Source organism: Mus pahari, chromosome 6 (assembly GCF_900095145.1).
Source record: "Mus pahari chromosome 6, PAHARI_EIJ_v1.1, whole genome shotgun sequence".
Classification (NCBI taxonomy): Eukaryota; Metazoa; Chordata; class Mammalia; order Rodentia; family Muridae; genus Mus; species Mus pahari.
In genome coordinates this window covers 71,620,677-71,640,608 of record NC_034595.1, presented here as the reverse complement: position 1 = coordinate 71,640,608, position 19,932 = coordinate 71,620,677, and the positions used below count along the sequence as shown (strand labels likewise).

Below are 19,932 nucleotides of genomic sequence, written 5' to 3'. Positions count from 1 at the left end.
AAAAATCAGCTAGCCATCTTGAGGGACAGAGCTGTAATGGTTTGTATATTCTTGGACCAGGGAGTGGCACCATCTGGAGGTGTGGCCTGCCTTGATGATAATGGACTGAACCTCTGAACCTGTAAGCCAGCCCCAATTAAATGTTGTTTTTATAAGACTTGCCTTGGTCATGGTGTCTGTTCACAGCAGTAAAACCCTAACTAATACAAGAGCTGTCTGATGCTTGAGTGACACGCAGCCTCTGCCAGTGTGGCAGCTAGTTCCTTGAGGGCAAGTCTTAGCTTACAAAAGGACTTTTTATAATAATTAGAAAACTGATTTATGCTGGGCAGTGGTGGCCCACGCCTTTAATCCCAGCACTCGGGAGACAGAGGCAGGTGGATTTCTGAGTTCGAGGCCAGCCTGGTCTACAGTGAGTTCTAGGACAGCCAGGGCTATACAGAGAAACCCTGTCTTGACCCCCCCCCCGAATAAATAAATAAAAATAAAAGTAAATAAAACAAAATAAAAAGAAAGGAAGGAAAGAACCCTCATTTGTTACTGTGTATGATGCGGGAGGGAGGCATGCAGTACACATGTGGCTGTCAGGACAACTCTGGAGTTGACTCTCTCCTGCCTACCTTTGAATTTTGGGGATCAAACACTTTTTACTGACCAAGTCACCTTGTCAGCTCCCAGATAAATACTTCATCACACACTTCCCCACTCTACTCCTAGTGCCCCTGATTACTGGGAACAAGGGGAGACCACAGTGACTGACTGGTTCAATCAAGTAGCTCTTTGCCTTCCTGAGGGCAGCCATTTTGAAGGCACGCCTGAGCCTTTGTTACATTTAGGGTTGGAGGCAGAAGCTTGGGCAGGGAACTGCAGGGAAATAAAAAGGCAATAGTGTGCAGGCAAGGAAGAGGCCTAGCTCCACAGGGTGGCCAGATGAGGCTCTCTGAAGACTTGGCCATGCCTGTTCCAGCCAGCCCCACAGCTCTCACTGCCACGGCAGCAGTGAAGCCTGGTGGCTCCCTGGCTGTTATCTCAGGCTGCCCTGTCCTACACAGGCTCCAGGCAGCCTTCTCCACCTCCTGTAAACCTGCACCCACAGTAAGTCAGGCTGCATGATCCTTGAGTGCCAGGCCTTGCTTAGTACAACGGGTACCATGAAGGCTGTCTGTATAGCTTCTTCTCATCCTACAAGGAGGAGGTAAAGCAGCCTACCGAGGTTTTGGAGTTGCTATCTCTTGGATTGCTTCTTGGCTTGATGAAACTACAGTGCAAATGGTTGTCAATCTGACAGGGAAGCAACTGGGAGAAAGCCTGGGGCCTGCAAGATGCTGAGTGCTATGGGCACTTGGACAAGTAGCCTGTTCTTTGGGACTGAGTCAAGAAGAGTTCCTAGGGATAATCTGGCTCAAGCCCCTTGTTTTACATGTGAAAGAACCAACGTGAAGTGAAGGGGTAACCTGCCTGCTGAGTGGTTTGGATGTCAATTGGTTAAAAAGACACGGGCATTTGTATTGGTTTTTATTTATAAACAAACGGACACAAAATAGTTCAGATGGCAGTGGGGGGCAGCAGTGCTGCTGACGTGCTTAGGAGGAAAGCACAGGAGCGAGCAGAGGGCAAAACCCCTCCAGCCTTGAGGTCCTCCGTCCCACCATTGGGGCCCTTGACCTAATGGCATTAGGCCCCATCTTTTGCAGCAATTCTGACCAGGGCAGGGAGCTGTGGGGGCAGGGTGAGGGGAAACTCCATCAGCGATGAAGACTGGGGCTACAAAGGACCCAGTGGAGGAAGAGAGACCCTCACCTCAGTGAGCCATATACTTTGTCCATTCCAGAGAAGAAGTGCCCTAGGGCAGTGTCTTCTGAAATAGGGCCACACTTCTCTGGAGAGGCCTTCTCTGGACCAGAGGATGGTCTCCCTCTTCCAAAAAAATGTTTGGTGCAAGAGAAGCATTAAGTCCAAATGCCAGAAGCAATAAATTAGCAATAAGAAAGGATCTCTTTAAAAAAGGTCTGCACCATAAAGTTCAGAGTCTGGGGATCCAGTGAGAAGGCATGAGCTGGGGGCCGTGGGACACTATGCCAAGCCCAGGAGGTGGCAAGGGGCCTGGGTACCAGGGCCTTTCAAGGTCCTAAGGCTGGCGTCCTCCTCATCTCTTGAAAGGTGCTCGTCTAAACTTGTGGAGAGAGGCTGGCTAGCCTTGAGAAATAAATAGAAGGGCCTGGGAGCCACAGCAGGCTAAGGGGAAGAGCAGCACCAGCCCTGGGCCCCCACTGTTCCCTCCTCAGTCCTTCATGGAAGGACACATCAGGGCAGGAAGGGTAGCAGTGGTGGCTTTCCAGCCTCCTAGAGTCCTGAGGTCCCCCAGAGCCCACTAAGGTGCCTGGGAGCTGGCTGGCGGCTTCCTGGGAAAAGAGTGCCTCCTGTTCAGAACTTGCCCTGCTTCAGCCGGTCAATGTGAAAGGAGAGCTTGAGGGCGGGCCCCAGCTTCAGGCCCATGTACTTCATCATCATGTCACTGCGCAGCAGGAGCAGGGCCTTGCCATCGATTTCCTGGGGGTGTGGAAGAGCAACCATCAGAGGTCGGCTTGGTCTGACTGCCTCAGGTGCCAACTGAAGACTGTCCAGAGCAGTGTTAGGCACACAGTGCAGTCAGGATGCCAGGGTCCTGAAGCCTGCCTGCTCCCCTCCCTGTCACTCTGAGCACTTCTCCTCAGGCAGGCACTATAGGACAGGCTCCTTCCACCTTGTTCTTCTCTGCTACTGGGGGCTGGCTTCCTGTCCTGAGCCTCTAAGAAGTTTTCAGTCATGTACCTGTGCAGGCTGGGCAGACACTGACCTTCAAGATGCACTGGCACTGAGCCCTCTTGAGGCAGTGGTGACCTTTAGGCTTGCTCTGGACGGAGCCCCTGCAAACTTAATTACCTAAAAGATTTACACCGTCAGTGACGGGGTAGACTTTATCTCTGTGACCACAGGAAGAATGGCACCAAGTGACAGAAGAGGTAGGGAAATGGGTTTGAGCCCAAAATTAGGGTGTGGTCAGAGCAGGAAGGCAAGAGCAATGCCTAGCTATGGAACCAAGTGGTCTCTTGAAGGGAGCACTGGGTTCACAGTTAAGCAGAGGAGGGGGCCCATGAAGAAGGAAGCAGGGGCCACTCGCATAGAATTCTTTAACTTGGGCTGAAATCCCTGAATCGATACCAAGGCAGACACAGGGATAAAGCACCCTTGAGATGATAGAGATCCCTGTAACCCGGAACTGAGCCCCAGGCCACAAACCCAGTAGGAGTGTGGCTCAATGAGAGCCTGTGCTAAGACTGAGGTAAACACAGTGCTCAATGAGGCCTGCTTAAGAAAGCATTGCTTGCTAAAAACAAAGCATTGCTTTCAATGGACACAGAGCAGACAGCCATGCCCTCTGAGATCTATTGGTTAGAGCACACACAGGAAGTCAGAGGCACCTACATGTTTTCGGAAGAGGTCAGCATGGGATCCAAGCTGAGGATCGGCTTCCCGGACAAACTGCATCACATCCTCCACTGTCCATGAGGAGGGGTCCCGGCCACTCAGGCGAGGGGGATCTCGGCTCTCCAGATGTCGATCTGACCCTGAAGGACACAAGGGCACTTAGCACAATGCATGAAATGACTGCTTGTCCATGGCCACTGGTCCCCTGGCACACTCCATGGCCTCCAGAGTGACACTCAGTAACGTTTAAATGCTACATGATAGGTGGTTTCCCAGGGAATGAGGAATGTTTCCATAAGGAGAAGTCACCACTTCGTTCTGTAATGCAGATCCAGCTTTTGGAAATTTACACCGGGGCAGTGATTCACATTAAACCCAAGATAGGTATCAATGTAAGGGGCTACTCCTAAGTTTGGTGGGACAGGAAGAAGTGGGTACTTACTTTTGCTTTTGCTTTGGGACCAGAGAAATAATGGTATTTGTGTGAAACTATAGCCAATTCTTTGGGAACTAGAGATAAAACTGATAGAGCATACTCTGGGTCCTTTGCCAAGGGTTGAAGAATACGTGGCTTCCCTATAGTTCCATATACTAGGGCAGAACGAAACGAAACGAAACAAAACACGATTTTTGCCTTGGCTGCCAGGAATCTCAGTATTAATTTAGGACCCTGTTTATAGTTTTTAATCTCAATTATGGTTGAAACGCAGCTCTTCTTTGTCCCTGTGTGACTTGGTATCTGGTTATTTTGGTCATCCACTGTTGTAGTCCTTGCACATGGGTTCCCTTTTCTCCTTCAGTCTCTCCATCTCTTCAGGCAAACTCCAGCTTATCTAAGGAGGTCCTGCCTCCTCGGACCACATAGGTTTCAATGCTGAAATAAACGGTCCCTCAAAGCATCTCCTATATTGGTTACAACCTACTCTGTAGACAGCACATGTAGACACCCCATGTCACATAACTACCTGGTAGCGTAGCTAAGACATAAGCGAAGAATGGTACCTATCTCCTCCTGAGGCGAGGATCTCCTCCTGCCTGCCTGGCTTCATTCTGGGTCTTAGGCCTAAAAGCACATTAGCGGGCCCAGCCTGACCTTTCCTTTTCTGTTTAAGGTTGGTAGAGCTTCAGCAAATCGTTCCAGCTTGTGGTCAGGCACTGAGCAGACAAAAGCAGAAGTGCAAAGACAGCAGACGACTAGAGGCATAGACCCCCTGGGGGGGGGTTAAGGAGCTAAGACTGAAGTGGGAGGGTGCTCTGTGAGCCTGCCACTTTCCCCTTGACTAACAGTCCTTTGTAATGCTGAACATGAAACCAGCCACAGGTACTCTGGAGAGGAGGTGTGGTTGAGCAGTGAGTGTATGGTGTAAATGTGGACCGTCCAGCTGATGCCTTTAATCAGGGCTAGGAAGAAGTATGTGTGTTTGATATAAACACACATGCAGGCTTACACACACAGACATTACACAGCATACTGTTAACCGTGTTGTGTTTTCTCCAAATTCCTATGTTGAAATTCCTAACCCTCAAAAGTGACTATATTAGGAGTTTGGGCATAGCCCAAATTTAATAAAAAGATCAGTGTTCTTTTTATGAAGGAAGCCTGAGGGGGAACACCCACCCAAGTCTGTGGGTTAGGTGAGGCTAGCTGGTCCTCATCACATGACAGATATGTCAACACCTTGATCTTGGCTTTCCAGCTTTTAGAACTGGAAGAAATAAATTTCTGTTGTTTGTGAGCAACCCACTTTATAGTAATCATTATAGCAGTACAGAGGAGCTAACACTTTACATATTGATGCTATTATGTATTTATACTTGTCAGCAACCTCCATTAGAATATAAATTCAACAGGGCAGGTGGCAGGAGTTTTAATTTATATGATAACCAGAGAGCCTTTCATGAAATGACATCGAGCAAAGACCTGAAGCATCAGAACGGTTGGCATGTTTAAGGGCATTAGGAAGGGAGTGAGGGAGAAACAAACGCGTGAGGTGACATGCATGGCATATGTGCTTACTGAGGGGAAGACAGTGAAGATAGGAGAGAACCACGTGCATCACTGACAACTACTGACTGTGCTCAGGTAGCTTTGATAGATGAGTGACACAGCAACCCAGGAGAAGGCTCACTTGCAGTCTGCTGAGAATAGGTGCTCAGGGCAAGGGGAGTCTTGGTGATAGCCTAGGCCGCAGACACCCGCACAGTGTACTGCAGAGGTAGTCAAGAAAGCAATTGGAGCTAAGAACAGTAGTCTACAAGTTAGAAGACCTACTGTTCTCAGCTCCTGTGACTTCTAAAACAGCCCCTGAAGGAGGGGTTAACCCATCTTCAGCATTGAAAGGAGGGGACTGAGGCCTAGAGAGGTGAAGTGACTAGCCTAAGGCTTCCCAGCTGAGGAGGAGATGAGTTAGTGCCTTAGCCTTGACTTGCCTGCTCCCTTTTCTGTAGAGAGCTGACCTCAGGGGCCTCACCTCCACACTCAGGAAAGACAAACTATACTAGTCTAAGGATGACAGGGTCAGGTAGAGAGCATCTATAAGGGAGCAGGGTAGCATACTTATGTCTGATCTTCTGAATTAACGAAATAGGACTCGGATTCATTTTTGAGATAAGCAATCTAGAGCTCATCAGATAGAACCCAGCCTTAGAGGTTCTTCATGTGCAAAAGCTGAGTATAACCTGGCCCATGACGTGTTCAAGGAGGGGAGAGCTGACCCACAGCACCATCTGCGCTAAGGAAGGGGAGAGCCAATCACAATGCACCCTGCCAGAACCAGACCCTGCCGTGGTGGAGGTGAAAATCACAGTAACTCCCCACATACCTGGAGAATGATTTAGTTTCCAAAATGATTCCACATCCCTTCTTTCCTTTTTTCCTTTTAACACTCCTGTGGAAAGAGCAGGCTGACATGAGACTTTCCACTCTTCATGGGGACCACTTTGCATATAAGAGACCTGAGATGAGAGAGACAACTTATCCATGTCTCAAGGCAAGGAAACTGAGGGAGCCATGTCTCAGCTACACCTCTGCATGACAGCTCTTTCTACTTCATTTTGCCCCCTGCTAGGGTTGGGGTATAACACTGGGAACATGTCTGTCTCAGCCTCATGAAATCTCTCTCATAAAGTCACCTTTTACTTCTTGTTACTGCAATCTTTTTATTTTTCTATACTTTACACGCTCTGTGCTGAGGGAGGCTAGGGTTTGAGGGTAGTGTATCCTCCTGGCTCCCTGTTGGTATTTCTTGATCACCTTCCTATGAAATTCATGTGTTTCAGAGGCTAAACCCATATCCAACCATCTGTTCTTTTTCAACACTATTATTTATCAATAAAGCTCTGTGTTGCATTCCCATAGTAAAGAGGTTTTTTGGTGCATAGTTCACAACTTTTTTCCACCCCCTGGGGCAATCCATTCAACTCTCACATACTTCAGATATCTACTGCTGAGGTCACTGTCTGGTGTTTATCAGCATTTGGAACAAACTGCTTCAGAATTTTAATCATGCTCTTCTCTGATACCAACTGGTCATCTTTCTAGCTCTCTTAAGATGGATCCCAGAGCAGTTATGTTACAATGCTTAGCTGCCAATGATCCCCACCATGCTCCTTCTGGTTCCACTGAATTCTTTATGCACTGTCCTCTTTCCCGGTTCTTGCCTTACTAGCACACCATAAAACCTTGATTTCCAAACTGTATTGTCTCACCTCCTATAGGAGACTCTAAGAAACAAAAGAAATCCATAGCTTTTACAAATTAGTCTCTACCACAGCTGGCCCCTGAGATTTCTGGCAGACATTCTTTTCTTTACCCACTGTCTCTCATTGTCTATATGACTGGTATAATCTTTCACCACTCCTAAAGCCTTCCCTGTTCAGTCCTTTCTCTGTTCAATGCTGGCAGTCTTCTTCCTGTGCCAAATAAAGTGTATTTTCCAATCCATCTGCCTGTGCTCTGGACCCCTACTACTTCCCACCATTCCTTTCTTCTCTGCTATAGTCTTAACCTCTCACAAGTTCAAGTTATCTATTGGCAATCATGCCCAAGTGCTCTACTCAATAAGAATTTCTTTGGACTCACAGGTTCTCTCATCTGTCTTTATTTTGATCAATTCTCCCTTGATATTTTCTCAACTCATGGCAATACCCTCCCCACGTCTCTTGATAAGATTACCAACTACTTACCAATTATCGAGTTGTGTAGGTATTCCTCAGGTCTGCTGCTAAACATTCTTGGAGTGTCCAGCCACCATCCAACCAATGCCCCCTTCTCCTCACACTGGGTGCCTTTCCTGTTGTGTAAGCCCCTGTTCTGCTCCCACTTCTCCCACTTGGCCTACTAGGCACCCATCTTTGGTAAAGCTGCTCTTCTCACCCCACCTTTACTCCTGGGAACTCATTTACTTGTAAAGTTTCAACAGTAACTGATGTACCAGTGGCTCCCAAACACTTAACTTCAGCACTGCACTCTTCCTATGAATCCGACCTGCACTAGCTGCTGTCGGCTGTATATCTCCAAGGTGACTCATGCTCCCCCATCCCTTCCATCTCTAGGTCTTTTGTAGTGAATGGCACACCATTCAGCAAACTGTATCTAGATATCTAAACCTAGGAGACAGTCCCTCCTTCCTCACTGTCTTCAAGCTTTTCTAAATTAATCTAGTGAGAAGTTTCTAACACTATCCGAATTTTCAGGCTGTTCTCTCTTCTGTTCTGGCCCATCCTTTCTAGTCTTATCCCTCAAGTCCGGGTTAAAGCCAGCACTCCATTATTCAGACAGAGTTCTCTTTGTGTCTTGCTTCTGATCAGCTACCACTGGCAGCCTAGCTCTGCCAGCATGATCAACTATAAACTCATCAGTTTGGAAGTTTTCCATACTATAAGCCCTAACTTTGACACTATGTTTCAGCAATACCAAAAGCCATACAGTCCCCATGCGGCTGATTCTATGCTCTACCTTTAGCTCCATTCTGCCCCCTTTTGTTCTAGGTTTTTGGCTCCCAATTTATGTTTTTTGTTTTTTGTTTTTTTTTGGTTTGGTTTTGTTTGTTTGTTTTTAAACCAAGTCCAGAACACCAATAACATCCCAGATGGCTGGGCAAGGCACAAAGGTGAGTATAGCCTCAGTCCTAACACCCAGTAGGGCAGCAAAACTAATTTCCCTTAGTATTCTTTGATCCCAGAACGAGGGAAGAAAGGGCAAAGAGTCACAAGGACCACAGAGCCCTGATCAGCTTACCCTTAGAGCAGAGCCTACGCACAGCAGAGACAGTGCTTAATGGGAGGCCACAGGAGGGAAGCAAGGGCCGATAGCCAGGAGTCCGAAGGTTTTGGGATGTGCTGACAAGGTTGGCAGGCTTCAAGGCAGAATCCATCAGGTCTGAGTGTGTCTCCAAGGACCGGGTCAGGCTATTCCCCAGGACAAAGTTTTCACCTGGAAAATAATAAAACCAGAGTTAAAGTAGGGACTGGCTTGGAGGGACTGGCAGAGTGCTGGCTCCAGGTACCTTCCTGAGTAGAACAAGAGGCAGCAAGACATAAGCCCTACAAGGACTCAGGACACCTGTGTATCACTCCCGGCTCCTGGCTCAGGAGCTCAGGACTTGGATTCCCCCCTGGACTCTGTCTTTCTAGACTGTTCCTTTTGGCCTGAGATTGTAGCAGTCCTGTTCTGGATAAGGACAACTGAAAAGGAATAGAGTCCCTTAGGTGGAGATAACTCCTTAGTCCTAAGACGCTAGAAAGAAAGAGGGTAAGGGCTGTGGGAGGGATGCAAATGCTCAGGGGAGGCTTCTGGATGTGTGTGCCCTTGCACACGCATGTGGAGGCCAGAGGACACTGAGTGTCTTCCTCTAGCATTTTCTGCTTCATTCTCTTGAGACAGGATTTGTTACTGAGCCTGAAGTTCACTGTTTTGTTGGACTAGGCTAGCTGGCTAGTGAGATCCCAAGATCTGCCTGTCCTTGACTCCCAATGTTGGAGTTACTAGCACATACAGCCACGATTACTTTTTAATGTGGGCAGTAGGGATTCAAACTCAAATCCTCATGATTTCAGAGCAAGTGCTTGTAATTACTGAGCCAGGAAATTCTCACAGGAGGATTCTTTTTTGGTTTGTTTGTTTGTTTTTTGAGACAGGGTTTCTCTGAGTAGCCCTGAAACTCACTCTGTAGACCAGGCTGGCCTTGAACTCAGAAATCCGCCTGCCACTGCCTCCCGAGTGCTGGGATTAAAGGCGTGAGCCACCACTGCCCAGGAGGATTCTTTAGAAGCAGATGTTGATCATCAGGACATCCCAGAAATACTCCATGACACCTGATTTAAAAAGCCTGCCTGCAGAGAACCTGTTCCTTTGATGCCTCTAGTCATTTATCTGTACTGACCTTGTTCCACAGAAACATTCCAAGAAGCTAGGGAGCTCAGGCACAGGGACACAGATCAGGATAAGAACTTGACTCTGACACTTAGCAGAATGCTTCTTACTACATTGTGGGAAACCCTGAAGAAGTTTATCCACACACAGGAAGCCTTCCAAGGGGTTTGTGAACATCTGAAAGCCTTTGAGAAGGGAATCTCATGACAATTATGCACCTCTATGGACAATATTAGATAGTAGGACCCAGTCATCAGGTTGTGGATCTAACCTAAAGCTTAGGATGGTATGCTTGCTAGTCTTATGAAACTTCATACAATCTTGAGTTATCAGATAGGAGAGACTTTCGGTTGAGAATGCCTCCATACGATCATTTTGATACGATCACCAGCCCATTGTGCATGGTGCTGCTCCTGGGCTGGTGGTCGTGGGTTCTATTAGAAAGCAGGCTGAATAAGCCATGTGGAATATAATATTCACTAGGTTCAGTGGTTCTCTGACTTCTACTTGAAAAAAACTGCTCACCCACCCTCCCCCAATGACTGACTGTTCTCTTAGAAGATTTTTGGCAATCATGTCACTGTTGAGAGTTCTAATGGCTAAAATGCCCTCTTTTTTTTTTTTTTTAAGCTGAAATCTGTCTTCTAACAAATTGTCCCCCATGTTCTCTGAGTCTTCCCTGTCTTCCCAGGCTCCCCCAGGAGTATTTGTTACCCATGACTTTTCTCCATACCCATTCCACACCCTTTCCCCTTTCCTCGCTCATTTGCTGGCTACCTTCCACTAGGAATGCTTGTAAGGTACCCTTTTGCAGTAAGATCTGGAGAAGAGCTGCCTTTTATTGATGGTGTGTGCACACAGTAAGAACCTCATCGCTGCCCACTGATATCCAGCAGAGCAGTGGCATACCCTCATTTCTCCAACATCATAACAGAAAAGCTACTTTACATTAACAGTGGATGGTTAGAGATCTTCTATCTCTGTCTGAATAGATAAGCAAGCTGACACCCAGGAAAAAGGGCACTGAGGATGGATGAATGATCATGCCAGAAACAACTCAAGTCGTTGAGTACTGGAACAAAGGAACTACTTCTCCTAGCAGATAGCAGCCCAGAAATCTCAAAACAGCAGACCTACAAGTTAATGCAAGGTAGATTCCAATCACAGCTAATGTCAATAGCCATAGTAATTAGCGGAATTAAAATAAATTTCCTGGGCCGGGTGTGGTGGCGCACGCCTTTGATCCCAGCACTTGGGAGGCAGAGGCATGCAGATTTCTGAGTTCAAGGCCAGCTTAGTCTACAGAGTGAGTTCCAGGACAGCCAGGACTATACAGAGAAACCTGTCTTGAAAAACCAAAAATAAATAAAATAAAATAAAAATAAAAATTCCTGCCTCATACTGCCATTATTTTAGGGATTCCAAAGGAGCTCCTTCACATGCCTGGTACTTAACGGAGAACACATGTAACTCTGCAGAAGGGATTCCACTGTTAATCTGCTCTCACTCAGGAGTCCTCTCATCCACTGTCTTTCATGTGCTGTATTTCATGGTCCTAAGCGGCTGGGCTGGAGCATCTCTGATCCATGCCCTTAACCACATGCCTTTTCTCTCTTAGCTTCAGAGTGCAGGAGTTCACTCTGTATTACTTTTTTCTCCCAAAATCCAGTATAGAATCTGGCCAAGAGTGAGGATTTATAAATGTTTGATGACCTAAAGCTAAAATGCCTGGACTGGGTTCTTCAAAATGCCAGTCAGAGAAGACAGAAAGAGTAGAGAATAGCTCTAGATAAAAGATGCTTAATAGACAGGACAGTAAAAGGCACCAAATGATCTCTTATTGGATTCTAAATTATAGAAAACAAAGCAAAACAAAAACAGCTACAAAAGACATCATTGAGACAACTGGGAAAATTCTTATCTGGATGGTATAGTAGCCCAGGAGTATTTTATTTACATTAAATTTATTTTCTTTTTAAAGATTTATTTCTTTATTTTATTTATATGAGTGCACTGTATATGTCTTCAGACACTCCAGAAGAGGGCATCAGATCCCATTACAGATGGTTGTGAGACACCATGTGGATCTCTCCAGCCCCTACATTAAATTTCTTGAATACAAAAATTAATGTTCTTCTTTTTTTCCTTCCACCACCCTTTTGCCACGCACTCTCCCTTCTTCTCTCATTCTGACATAGGGTTTCACTGTGTACCTCAGGCTACCCTTTAACGTGTGAACCTCTCGCCTTAAATTCCTGAGGGCTGGGATTACAGGTATGTGCCTGTGTTCTATGCTCTTTAAAAGAGGTATGTAGAAAAATATTTTACTTGTTAGCTGGGCCATGGTGGCACTTGGGAGGCAGAGGCAGGTGGATCTCTGTGAGTGCAAGTCCTAGTTCCAGGACAGCTCAGGCCACACAATGAAATCCTCCTGTCTTGAAAAACCAAAACAAACAAGACAAAATTTCACTTGTAGTTAATTCTTGTGTGTTAAATAAAAAAAAGCCATATACATAGATATGTATTAATACCAATATATGTATGAAAAGTGCAACAGTGCAACAGAGCAAATGCAACAAAAACTTAAAAGTGACTCTTGGTGAAGGATGCGTTTTACTTTTGTTGTAATTTTTCTGTAGGTTTGAAAGTTTCCAAAATGAGCAGTGAGAACAGTAAATCTCAGTTCAAGTAAGGAAGCTTAAAAGGATATGAACTTTTGATGGTTCTCTGTTACATTATAAGTACATGGTCAGCTGAGCCAAGTCCACAGAGGTAGTAGGGCAATGTGATAGCAAGGCAGGAAGGGGAAAGGGCTCCAGGAAACAATCCAGTTAACATGGATGGGCAGCACACATACTACATCAGGAGAAATGTGTGACTAGGCAGATGTGGGGGAATGGCAACAAAACAGGTTCAAAGGAAAAGCAAAAAAAAGCTACAGGTACTGATGGAGCTCTCTGCAGAGGGCGGGTAAATAACCAGAAAAATATAGGTGCCAGTGAGGTATCGGAGCAGAAGAACAGGCAGGCAGAGAAGACAAGCTACAGAGAAGAGGAGTCAGAAGTCTAGGCAAGGCCTGACTTGTCTGGGCACAGTTAAAACTACTTGTAAGAAGCAAACAGAAGGCAGGATGCAAGTAGACAACATGCTGAAACCTCCCATGAGGAACCGTTTGGTGGACAGAGAGGCTCAGAGTTGCTGCAGCCTGTCTGACATGGGGTTGATGGGACACAGTCACAGCTGGAAAGGGTACCCCTGCTCTTCGTCATGACTAGAGGCCCACTGTGGGCATGCCCCAGCAGCCGCTGAGTGCTGCTGCCGCTGAACTTTCCCACTTCATGAGGGGCAGTGTTTCTAAGTAAACATTTTAAGTTTCTTTTCTTTGTGCAGCTCCCTCTCATGCACCTCCTCTTTCAGATTTCCAGTTAGCCCAGGGCTCCCAAATGACAATGGCTGAGAATATTTAACACGTTGTCTGTTCCATCTCCAGCCTATCCAATACAACATTCTAACTGAAGGACTGTTTTTATAGGTTCTGATGTTTAAAAAAAAAAAAAAAGCAATTTAGAGCAGGTAGTTTAACAAGCTTCCTCTGAAGAAAAGAACCACCTGAGAGGCCTGAGACAACTGCAGGGACCAGATGTTTGGTTGACATGCAGGCAAAGGAGTTTAGCTATCTTTTCACCTCAAATCACATAAGCAATTCTCGTTTGTGGCAGAAGTATAGAGGGGTCAGAGGAAACTGGTTGTGTGGTCTCTTCCCTGAGAACATTCTCTAGAAGTGATACTTTCGTCAGAAGTCTTTTCATTAAGAGTCTGATGAAAAGACATCAGGAAAGGGAGTATGGGAGTGAGACCCACACAGAAGCCCCAGGGCACCTTTCAGACTCACGCACCCCGAGATAGACAGAGTAGCCCCAGGCTGACGGTACCTCCTCTTTACTCAGGGCACCACCGCAGGTGTCTTTTAAAGAACAATTCCTCCCTCTTAACAGCAACCTACCTCTCTCTGTTTGGACCAAGCTTTCCTCCCTCCCTTGTTCTGTGTCCTGTATTCCAGATCAGAGCTGCCGAGCTCCACTCATTCTTCTAGCCCTCTGGGAAGTGCTTAGTCACTGACCTAGCCACGTGGCATCCGCTTTCTCATTGTGGCTCTGGTATGTTAACTAAAAAGTTATTTTCCAGCCTAGTTGGAAACAGCAGGAACTTGAATGGACTTGTTAGACTGGCAGTGCTAGAAGTTAGGGCCACATGCCAAAGAAAAGAATGGATGGCCAATCAAAAGGAACAACTTCCTCAATCTCCAGCCTAAGAGTAAACCTTGTAGCTAGCAAAGGAGAGCTACATGAGGCCTTTGATTCATACTGAGAGATGTGCTGCGACTTCTTGGGCTGCACAGAAGGAACTCATAGGACAACTTCTAGAGACAGGGGTCCAGAGGAAAGAGAGATTCTAGAGTGAGAGCAAAATTCTGAAGACTTAAAGTGGCAGAAAACCCAAATCCCCTAGATTAACCCAGATGTGGCAGGGGTAAAGGGCAGAAACCAGATCTCTGAACAGTGGATGCTAGGCTTGCAGGAGTTCCTGGCTGCCCAGCCACAGCTCAGCCCAGTCCCCATCCCAGCTCCTACCTGGTAGGTACCTGTCGTGGCTGTGGTTATACTCTGTGGCAGTGAGTGATAAGTGAGTCTGTGTAAAGGGCTGGTTGCCAAACAGATTGTCACTTCGAAGGTTGTGGCAGAGCTTCTCCAGGAAACGGAGGACATAGGTGATGCTGTTGACTGCCGGGAGGTTGAGAGTGTGCTGTTCCCGGTCAAACACGGCTGTGGAGTTAAGTACACAAAGAAATAAGTTGTACAGTGATGTGCCGTGCTGGCTGGAGAAGCTCAGCTCATATGTGTCTTAGGCTTGGCAGGTTACAAAATGGCAGTGCCAGGCTGCTTGCCCATGTGTCTTCTTCCTGCTCTTTCCCTTGCTCAAGGGCTTTGATTTTTGCCTCTAACTCCGAAGGGCGTGCAATCATGGGAGTGCCAGACCAGGTCTGTTGCACCCTCAGGGCTCTGGTGTGGTCTGACTCAACCTGTGCAAACAACTATGGAACATAGTGCTATCTGCTTCATCACCTGGCTGGGCCTCTTTCAGGAAGTGCGCTCACCTAGGGTGCTGTGTTCACAAGAAATCTGCCCAACAACAGGGAGGCTATGCCGAAATAATACTGCTGTTGCTAGCAGCAGCCTAGGCATACAATTTCCAATCCATATCAGGATACTGGATTTGGGCAACATTGGGAAATGTTTCACAGTTGTTTTTATTTTTATATACTATCTATTTCTATCAAAACATTGTCATAATTTTTAAAAAGCAAAAGGCTCATGTAAGTGTCTTTGAGGGAAGTGAGGAAATGGAAATCTGGGGATATAAATCACTCTCAAGAAAGTTTTAAAGAGAAGAACTCTAGGCAGTAGAGGTGAAGAGCAACTGCAGGCAGTTAGGAAGCTTCAGACCCTGCAGACTGCTGTGAAGGAGGCCAGAGAGTAGTCTGGGCCTCAAGACATGGTTTGAATGTATCTGCAGTACCCATCCTCCATGCATCCAGTGACTGCCTAGACTCGCCTCTGTAACATTTCTGTTGTCACCCTTGCACAGAGTATGTAGATTTTCTTTTCCACCATTGCAGACATAAGCCTGTCATAGTCTGTTTTCCCTTTTCTTGGCAAGCGTTTGGCAGAAACCTCTGCCACACAGTAAAGGCTCAACAGGTATTTGCTAAAAGGACTATTTGGCTGTTTATGCTTCCTGTCAGCTGGTTCCTTAATACCATAGCAGCTTGCTACGGAGGAAAGGGAGGGCACTGTAAGGCAGCATTAGTCCTGGAAGGCATAAGGTAGGTCAAGCCATTGTAGGCTTGGTGGGTAAAAGTAAGACTTTTACCTTTTGGACTTAAGGAAACTGAAAAGAAATGGAGCACAGCAGGAAAGTATTGTGAGTTACTGCAGAAGAGGTGCCACATGGTTACATCAAGCTCGCATTTCCCCTCTATCCTGGAATTCAACTCTCCTGTAGGGGTCCCATAGGCCCAGAAGCTTAGGAGGCAGATGAATGAAAGGTCGTCAAAGGTCCTCTGGAGCCAGTTGAGGAAATTCTCTTGTTGCAACAACATAGGCCCTATGTATTTTTCCCATGAAATGGCTTTAAAGAACACTCATATTTTCTGTGTGGGGACCAAAGTTTAGAAGTTGTGTTAGGTATTTTTGGCAGAGGTATATGGTATATACTATATGGTATACAGCTTATATAAGTTCAGCAGAGCCTGGGAGCTGGCAGTGAGGACTCTGGAGGAATGGGATTCTTTTGCATTCTCCAGAGTCTATGAGTATGAACTCAGTACTAGGATCTCTCATCAGAATGAAGGTCTGACACTCGGAGTTAGTTAGGAGGCCAAACTAGCCCCAAAGTGTTTACCTGAGATGACTTCACCGCCGTGGCCCTGTTTGAGGAAGCTGAAGACAGTTTTCTGGTGATAAGCACAGTCAATGCAAGCCTGGACAGCCTGCTGCAGCACCACAGAGGCACGGGCTGGCCCAAAATGGTCAGGGAGTTGTTGGATCTTCTTCTTATCCAGGTGGGGGCCTGTGCTGCCGCTCTTGTTCAAGTAGATACAAACTGCAGGAAACAAAGAACCCAGGAACCTTACAGTGTGTCTGGCAGAGAGAAGTCAAAGAGCAGCTCTCTTCCATCTGCTCAACTCTGGACTTGGCTCCATTGGGATTCCCCACAACTATGTAGCAGAGCACTGTGGGTGATGAAGAAGGTTTAGAAAATCCAGTGCCTAGTTCCACCACCAAGAACTCGGAACAAAGCCCATTAGGAGAACACCACAGAACAGAAATAAAGGCACAGGCCTTGTGTTTTGTTTTCTGGTCCGAGAAAAGAAAATGTAAACTTTGAAGAAGACTCCCAAGAATCAAACTGCCTTATCTCCTAACCTAAAGATGGCTAATTGGCAGGAAAAAAGTTCCCGTGAAGGTGGATATAAGGGTCAATCTATGAAAAGAAGAATCAGTCTAGGTCTGTCTGCTAAGAAATGGGGACGGGGACTATGACGATGTTCAGTAAAGTGCTTACTGTAAAGCGGGAGGACTGGAGTTAGTACCACAAGAATCCATGTAAAGGCATGGCGGGTCACCTCTGATCCAAACCCTTGGAAGGCAGAGTCAGAAGTTCCCTGGGGCTTGCTGGCTACCTAGACTATGCTATGTTGGTGAGCTTTGGGTTTAACTGAGAGACCTTGCCTCAGTGAATAAGGTAGAAAGAGATTGAGGAAAACTATTGGCATACACATATAAGTACACACCACACACACACTAGGAAATAAAACACAAACAGAGCATGTTGAACATCTGTAATCCCAGCACTTAGGATGCTGAGGCAGAATTCTGGGTTTCAGGCAAGCTTGGGGTAATATTAAGTAGACTCAAAACCTCCCCAAATTTAAGAGAACAACCAAGAACAAATAACAAAAGGCAAAAAGTAAAAAGAAAAGAAAAAGGAAAAAAAAGAGAGGATTTTCATGTTTGGCAGTGTGACCTTTGTTCTAAAATCACTAAAAATAGAGTAACTCAGAGATAAGACACTTAATAAGAACACAAATATTCATAGCAGTAGTTTATTTACAATAACCTCAAATTAAAACCAACTTAGGTATTCATCAACAGGAGAATGAACACACAAATTATGGTATGTTTATCTGAAGGAAAACTCACATTGCAGAAAGAAAACTTTCAAGTATGGATAACAACAACAACATAAGTGACTTTCAAAAATGTTTTTTGAGTAAAAGAAATCAGATGCAGGAGTACACACAGGCGGCATGGCTACCATATCAAATTCCAGCTTTGGGAACTCTAATTTATGGTAGGAATACTGCAATCAGATTAGCGGCAGAGACTGACTGGAAGAGCCTGAAGGACTTCTGGGGCTGTGGAGGTGTTCTGTGTCTTCATCACAGTGGCGGTGGGGAGGAGTTACACAGGTGCTGAGATTTATGAAAACTCAGCAAATTATATGAGTGTACAATAGACTTGCAACTAAGATTTGTGTATTTTACTGATGTAAATATTATGTAATTATTCTAATAGTGATTTTAAAAATTAATTATACACGGGTCATATGGTAAAATACCAAAGACCAAACTCCACAACCTCTAGCAGATTGTTCATTTTTGAACATGGCTTTCATGACTCTTTTGATCTCTGTCACACTTGACCAATAGACAGCAGTAGGTCTGGGCTTAGGACTAAGAAAGCAGCAGCTTCTACTTCCTATTTCTTGCTTACTCTTTGGTCCCAACTCTATGTGTGGGAAACAAATTATTTTATGGAGAGGTTCATGTGGAGAAACAGGCAGAACCAATATGCCAGCCATGTGTAAAAGTGAATTCACAAACCTAATTAGCCCCTCCTCCCCCTGGCCCAATCTAGCACTGTATGTCATAGATGAGCTGTCTCTACCTAACCAGCCCTTAGTGTTTCAAAATTTAGTTCTGTAGTAGTTTGTCACATAGCAAAAGTGTATCAGAATAAATTCTTTCTTAAAAAAGATTTATTTATTTATTTAATGTATATGAGTACACTGTCACTGTCTTCAGACACACCAGAAGAGGGCATTACAGATGGTTATGAGCCACCATGTGGTTGCTGGGAACTCCGGAACCTCTGGAAGAGCAGTTAGTGCTCTTAACCGCTGAGCCGTCTCTCCAGCCCCCAGAATAAATTCTAATACAAGATGCTTCAGTAACAAACGCTAAGCATACGGCACTAGATTTGGAACCAGAAGTAGAAAGGACCAGAAGCAAAGTACTGCTGTGAATGCATACCCCTGGGTTATTTTTTTCCTTTGGCGCTGGGGATCAAATCTAGGGCCTCATCCAAGCTAAACAAGTGCTTAACTACCATTGAGCTACATTCCTAGCTCCTTTAAGAGAGTTTTAATGGAACTCTAAAGTTGCCCAGAAAGCTATCAGTGAGCATTTAAAGGAAGGTGAAGGATGGGGGTGGGAGGGACAACGTGCTAGGAAGGGACTGAAAGTTTGATATGACTGCTGTCCATAATAACAAAGCAGGAAATGTTCTTGATGAGCTCAATGAAATAGCTAAGGTTTTTTAAAGCCATCAAAGTATTGCCTGTCTTTTTACTGTGTAAGATAAAATATAAGATGAGAGAGAAAATCCTTTTTTAAAAGGTAAGAAAGAAGGTGGGGTCATGGTGGCACATGTCTTTGATTCCAGCATTCATATCAGAGACAGGTGGATCTCTGAGTTTGAGGCCAGGTTAGTCTACATCATGAGTACCAGGCCAACTAGGATTACATAGCGAGGTCCTGTTTCAAAAATCCAAAGCAAACAAAAGTTAGAAAGATGTAAGAATATGCTTCATAGATTTGTTCTAGACCAGAGATTCCCATAGGAATTTGCTAAGGGAAATCCTTGCAGACTCTGTTACACAACAATTTTAAAATATCTTAATTAAAATACAGTTACATAAGTTTCACTCTTTCTTCCATACCCTCTCAAATCTATGGCCTCTTATTCTTTAATTATTAAGGTTCTCCAGGGTGCTGCCTTTTAGCTGTAGCTGCAGAAGAGGCATTTATTTTCAGAGACCTTTGTCACTCATCTTGAACCTTGATGCTACTCAGAAAAACTCCTCACACTGTTAAGATAGTCCTTCTGTTAGAATGACTGCTAATATGTACTTAGAAGGTTCAGAGGCAGTACAAAATGGAAAACACCTGTTCTTCCAGTCCTGCCTCTTCATCTTTTTGGACTCCCAACCTTTCATAGGCAAGGAGAAAAGAGAATACCTACTTGTCTAATGGCAAAGGACAAACCAGAAGTATTCAATGTCTAAGAAACAACACTGGATCTAGTTAAGGAACTGCCACATGTGCTCATTTGAGTTTCACAAGTTCTGTCATTAGTGATAGCTACACACAACAATCTCATCCCAACCCTGTCCACAGTCACGTGTTCCCTACATGAAAAAAATCACACCCAAGTCCTGTGGCTGAGAAATTTCACTTAAGAGGACTC

The 19,932-nt window shown here is 45.5% G+C and overlaps 1 protein-coding gene across 6 annotated transcripts in view; it reads right to left on the bottom strand.

Annotated features, from left to right (window-relative positions):
• Positions 1–1,500: 1,500 nt before the first annotated feature.
• Scmh1 (Scm polycomb group protein homolog 1) overlaps positions 1,501–19,932 on the bottom strand; it is a 117,195-nt gene continuing 98,763 nt past the window's right edge. For all 6 annotated transcript variants that reach the window (XM_021200169.1, XM_029539677.1, XM_029539678.1 and 3 more), the window contains 6 exons: positions 16,304–16,504; positions 14,473–14,664; positions 8,708–8,902; positions 6,291–6,356; positions 3,466–3,608; positions 1,501–2,550 (listed from right to left, as the gene is read on the bottom strand). In XM_021200169.1, coding sequence (XP_021055828.1) covers positions 2,425–2,550; positions 3,466–3,608; positions 6,291–6,356; positions 8,708–8,902; positions 14,473–14,664; positions 16,304–16,504 — 923 coding nt within the window. In that variant the 3' untranslated portion in view covers positions 1,501–2,424. The remainder of the gene's footprint in view (positions 2,551–3,465; positions 3,609–6,290; positions 6,357–8,707; positions 8,903–14,472; positions 14,665–16,303; positions 16,505–19,932) is intronic.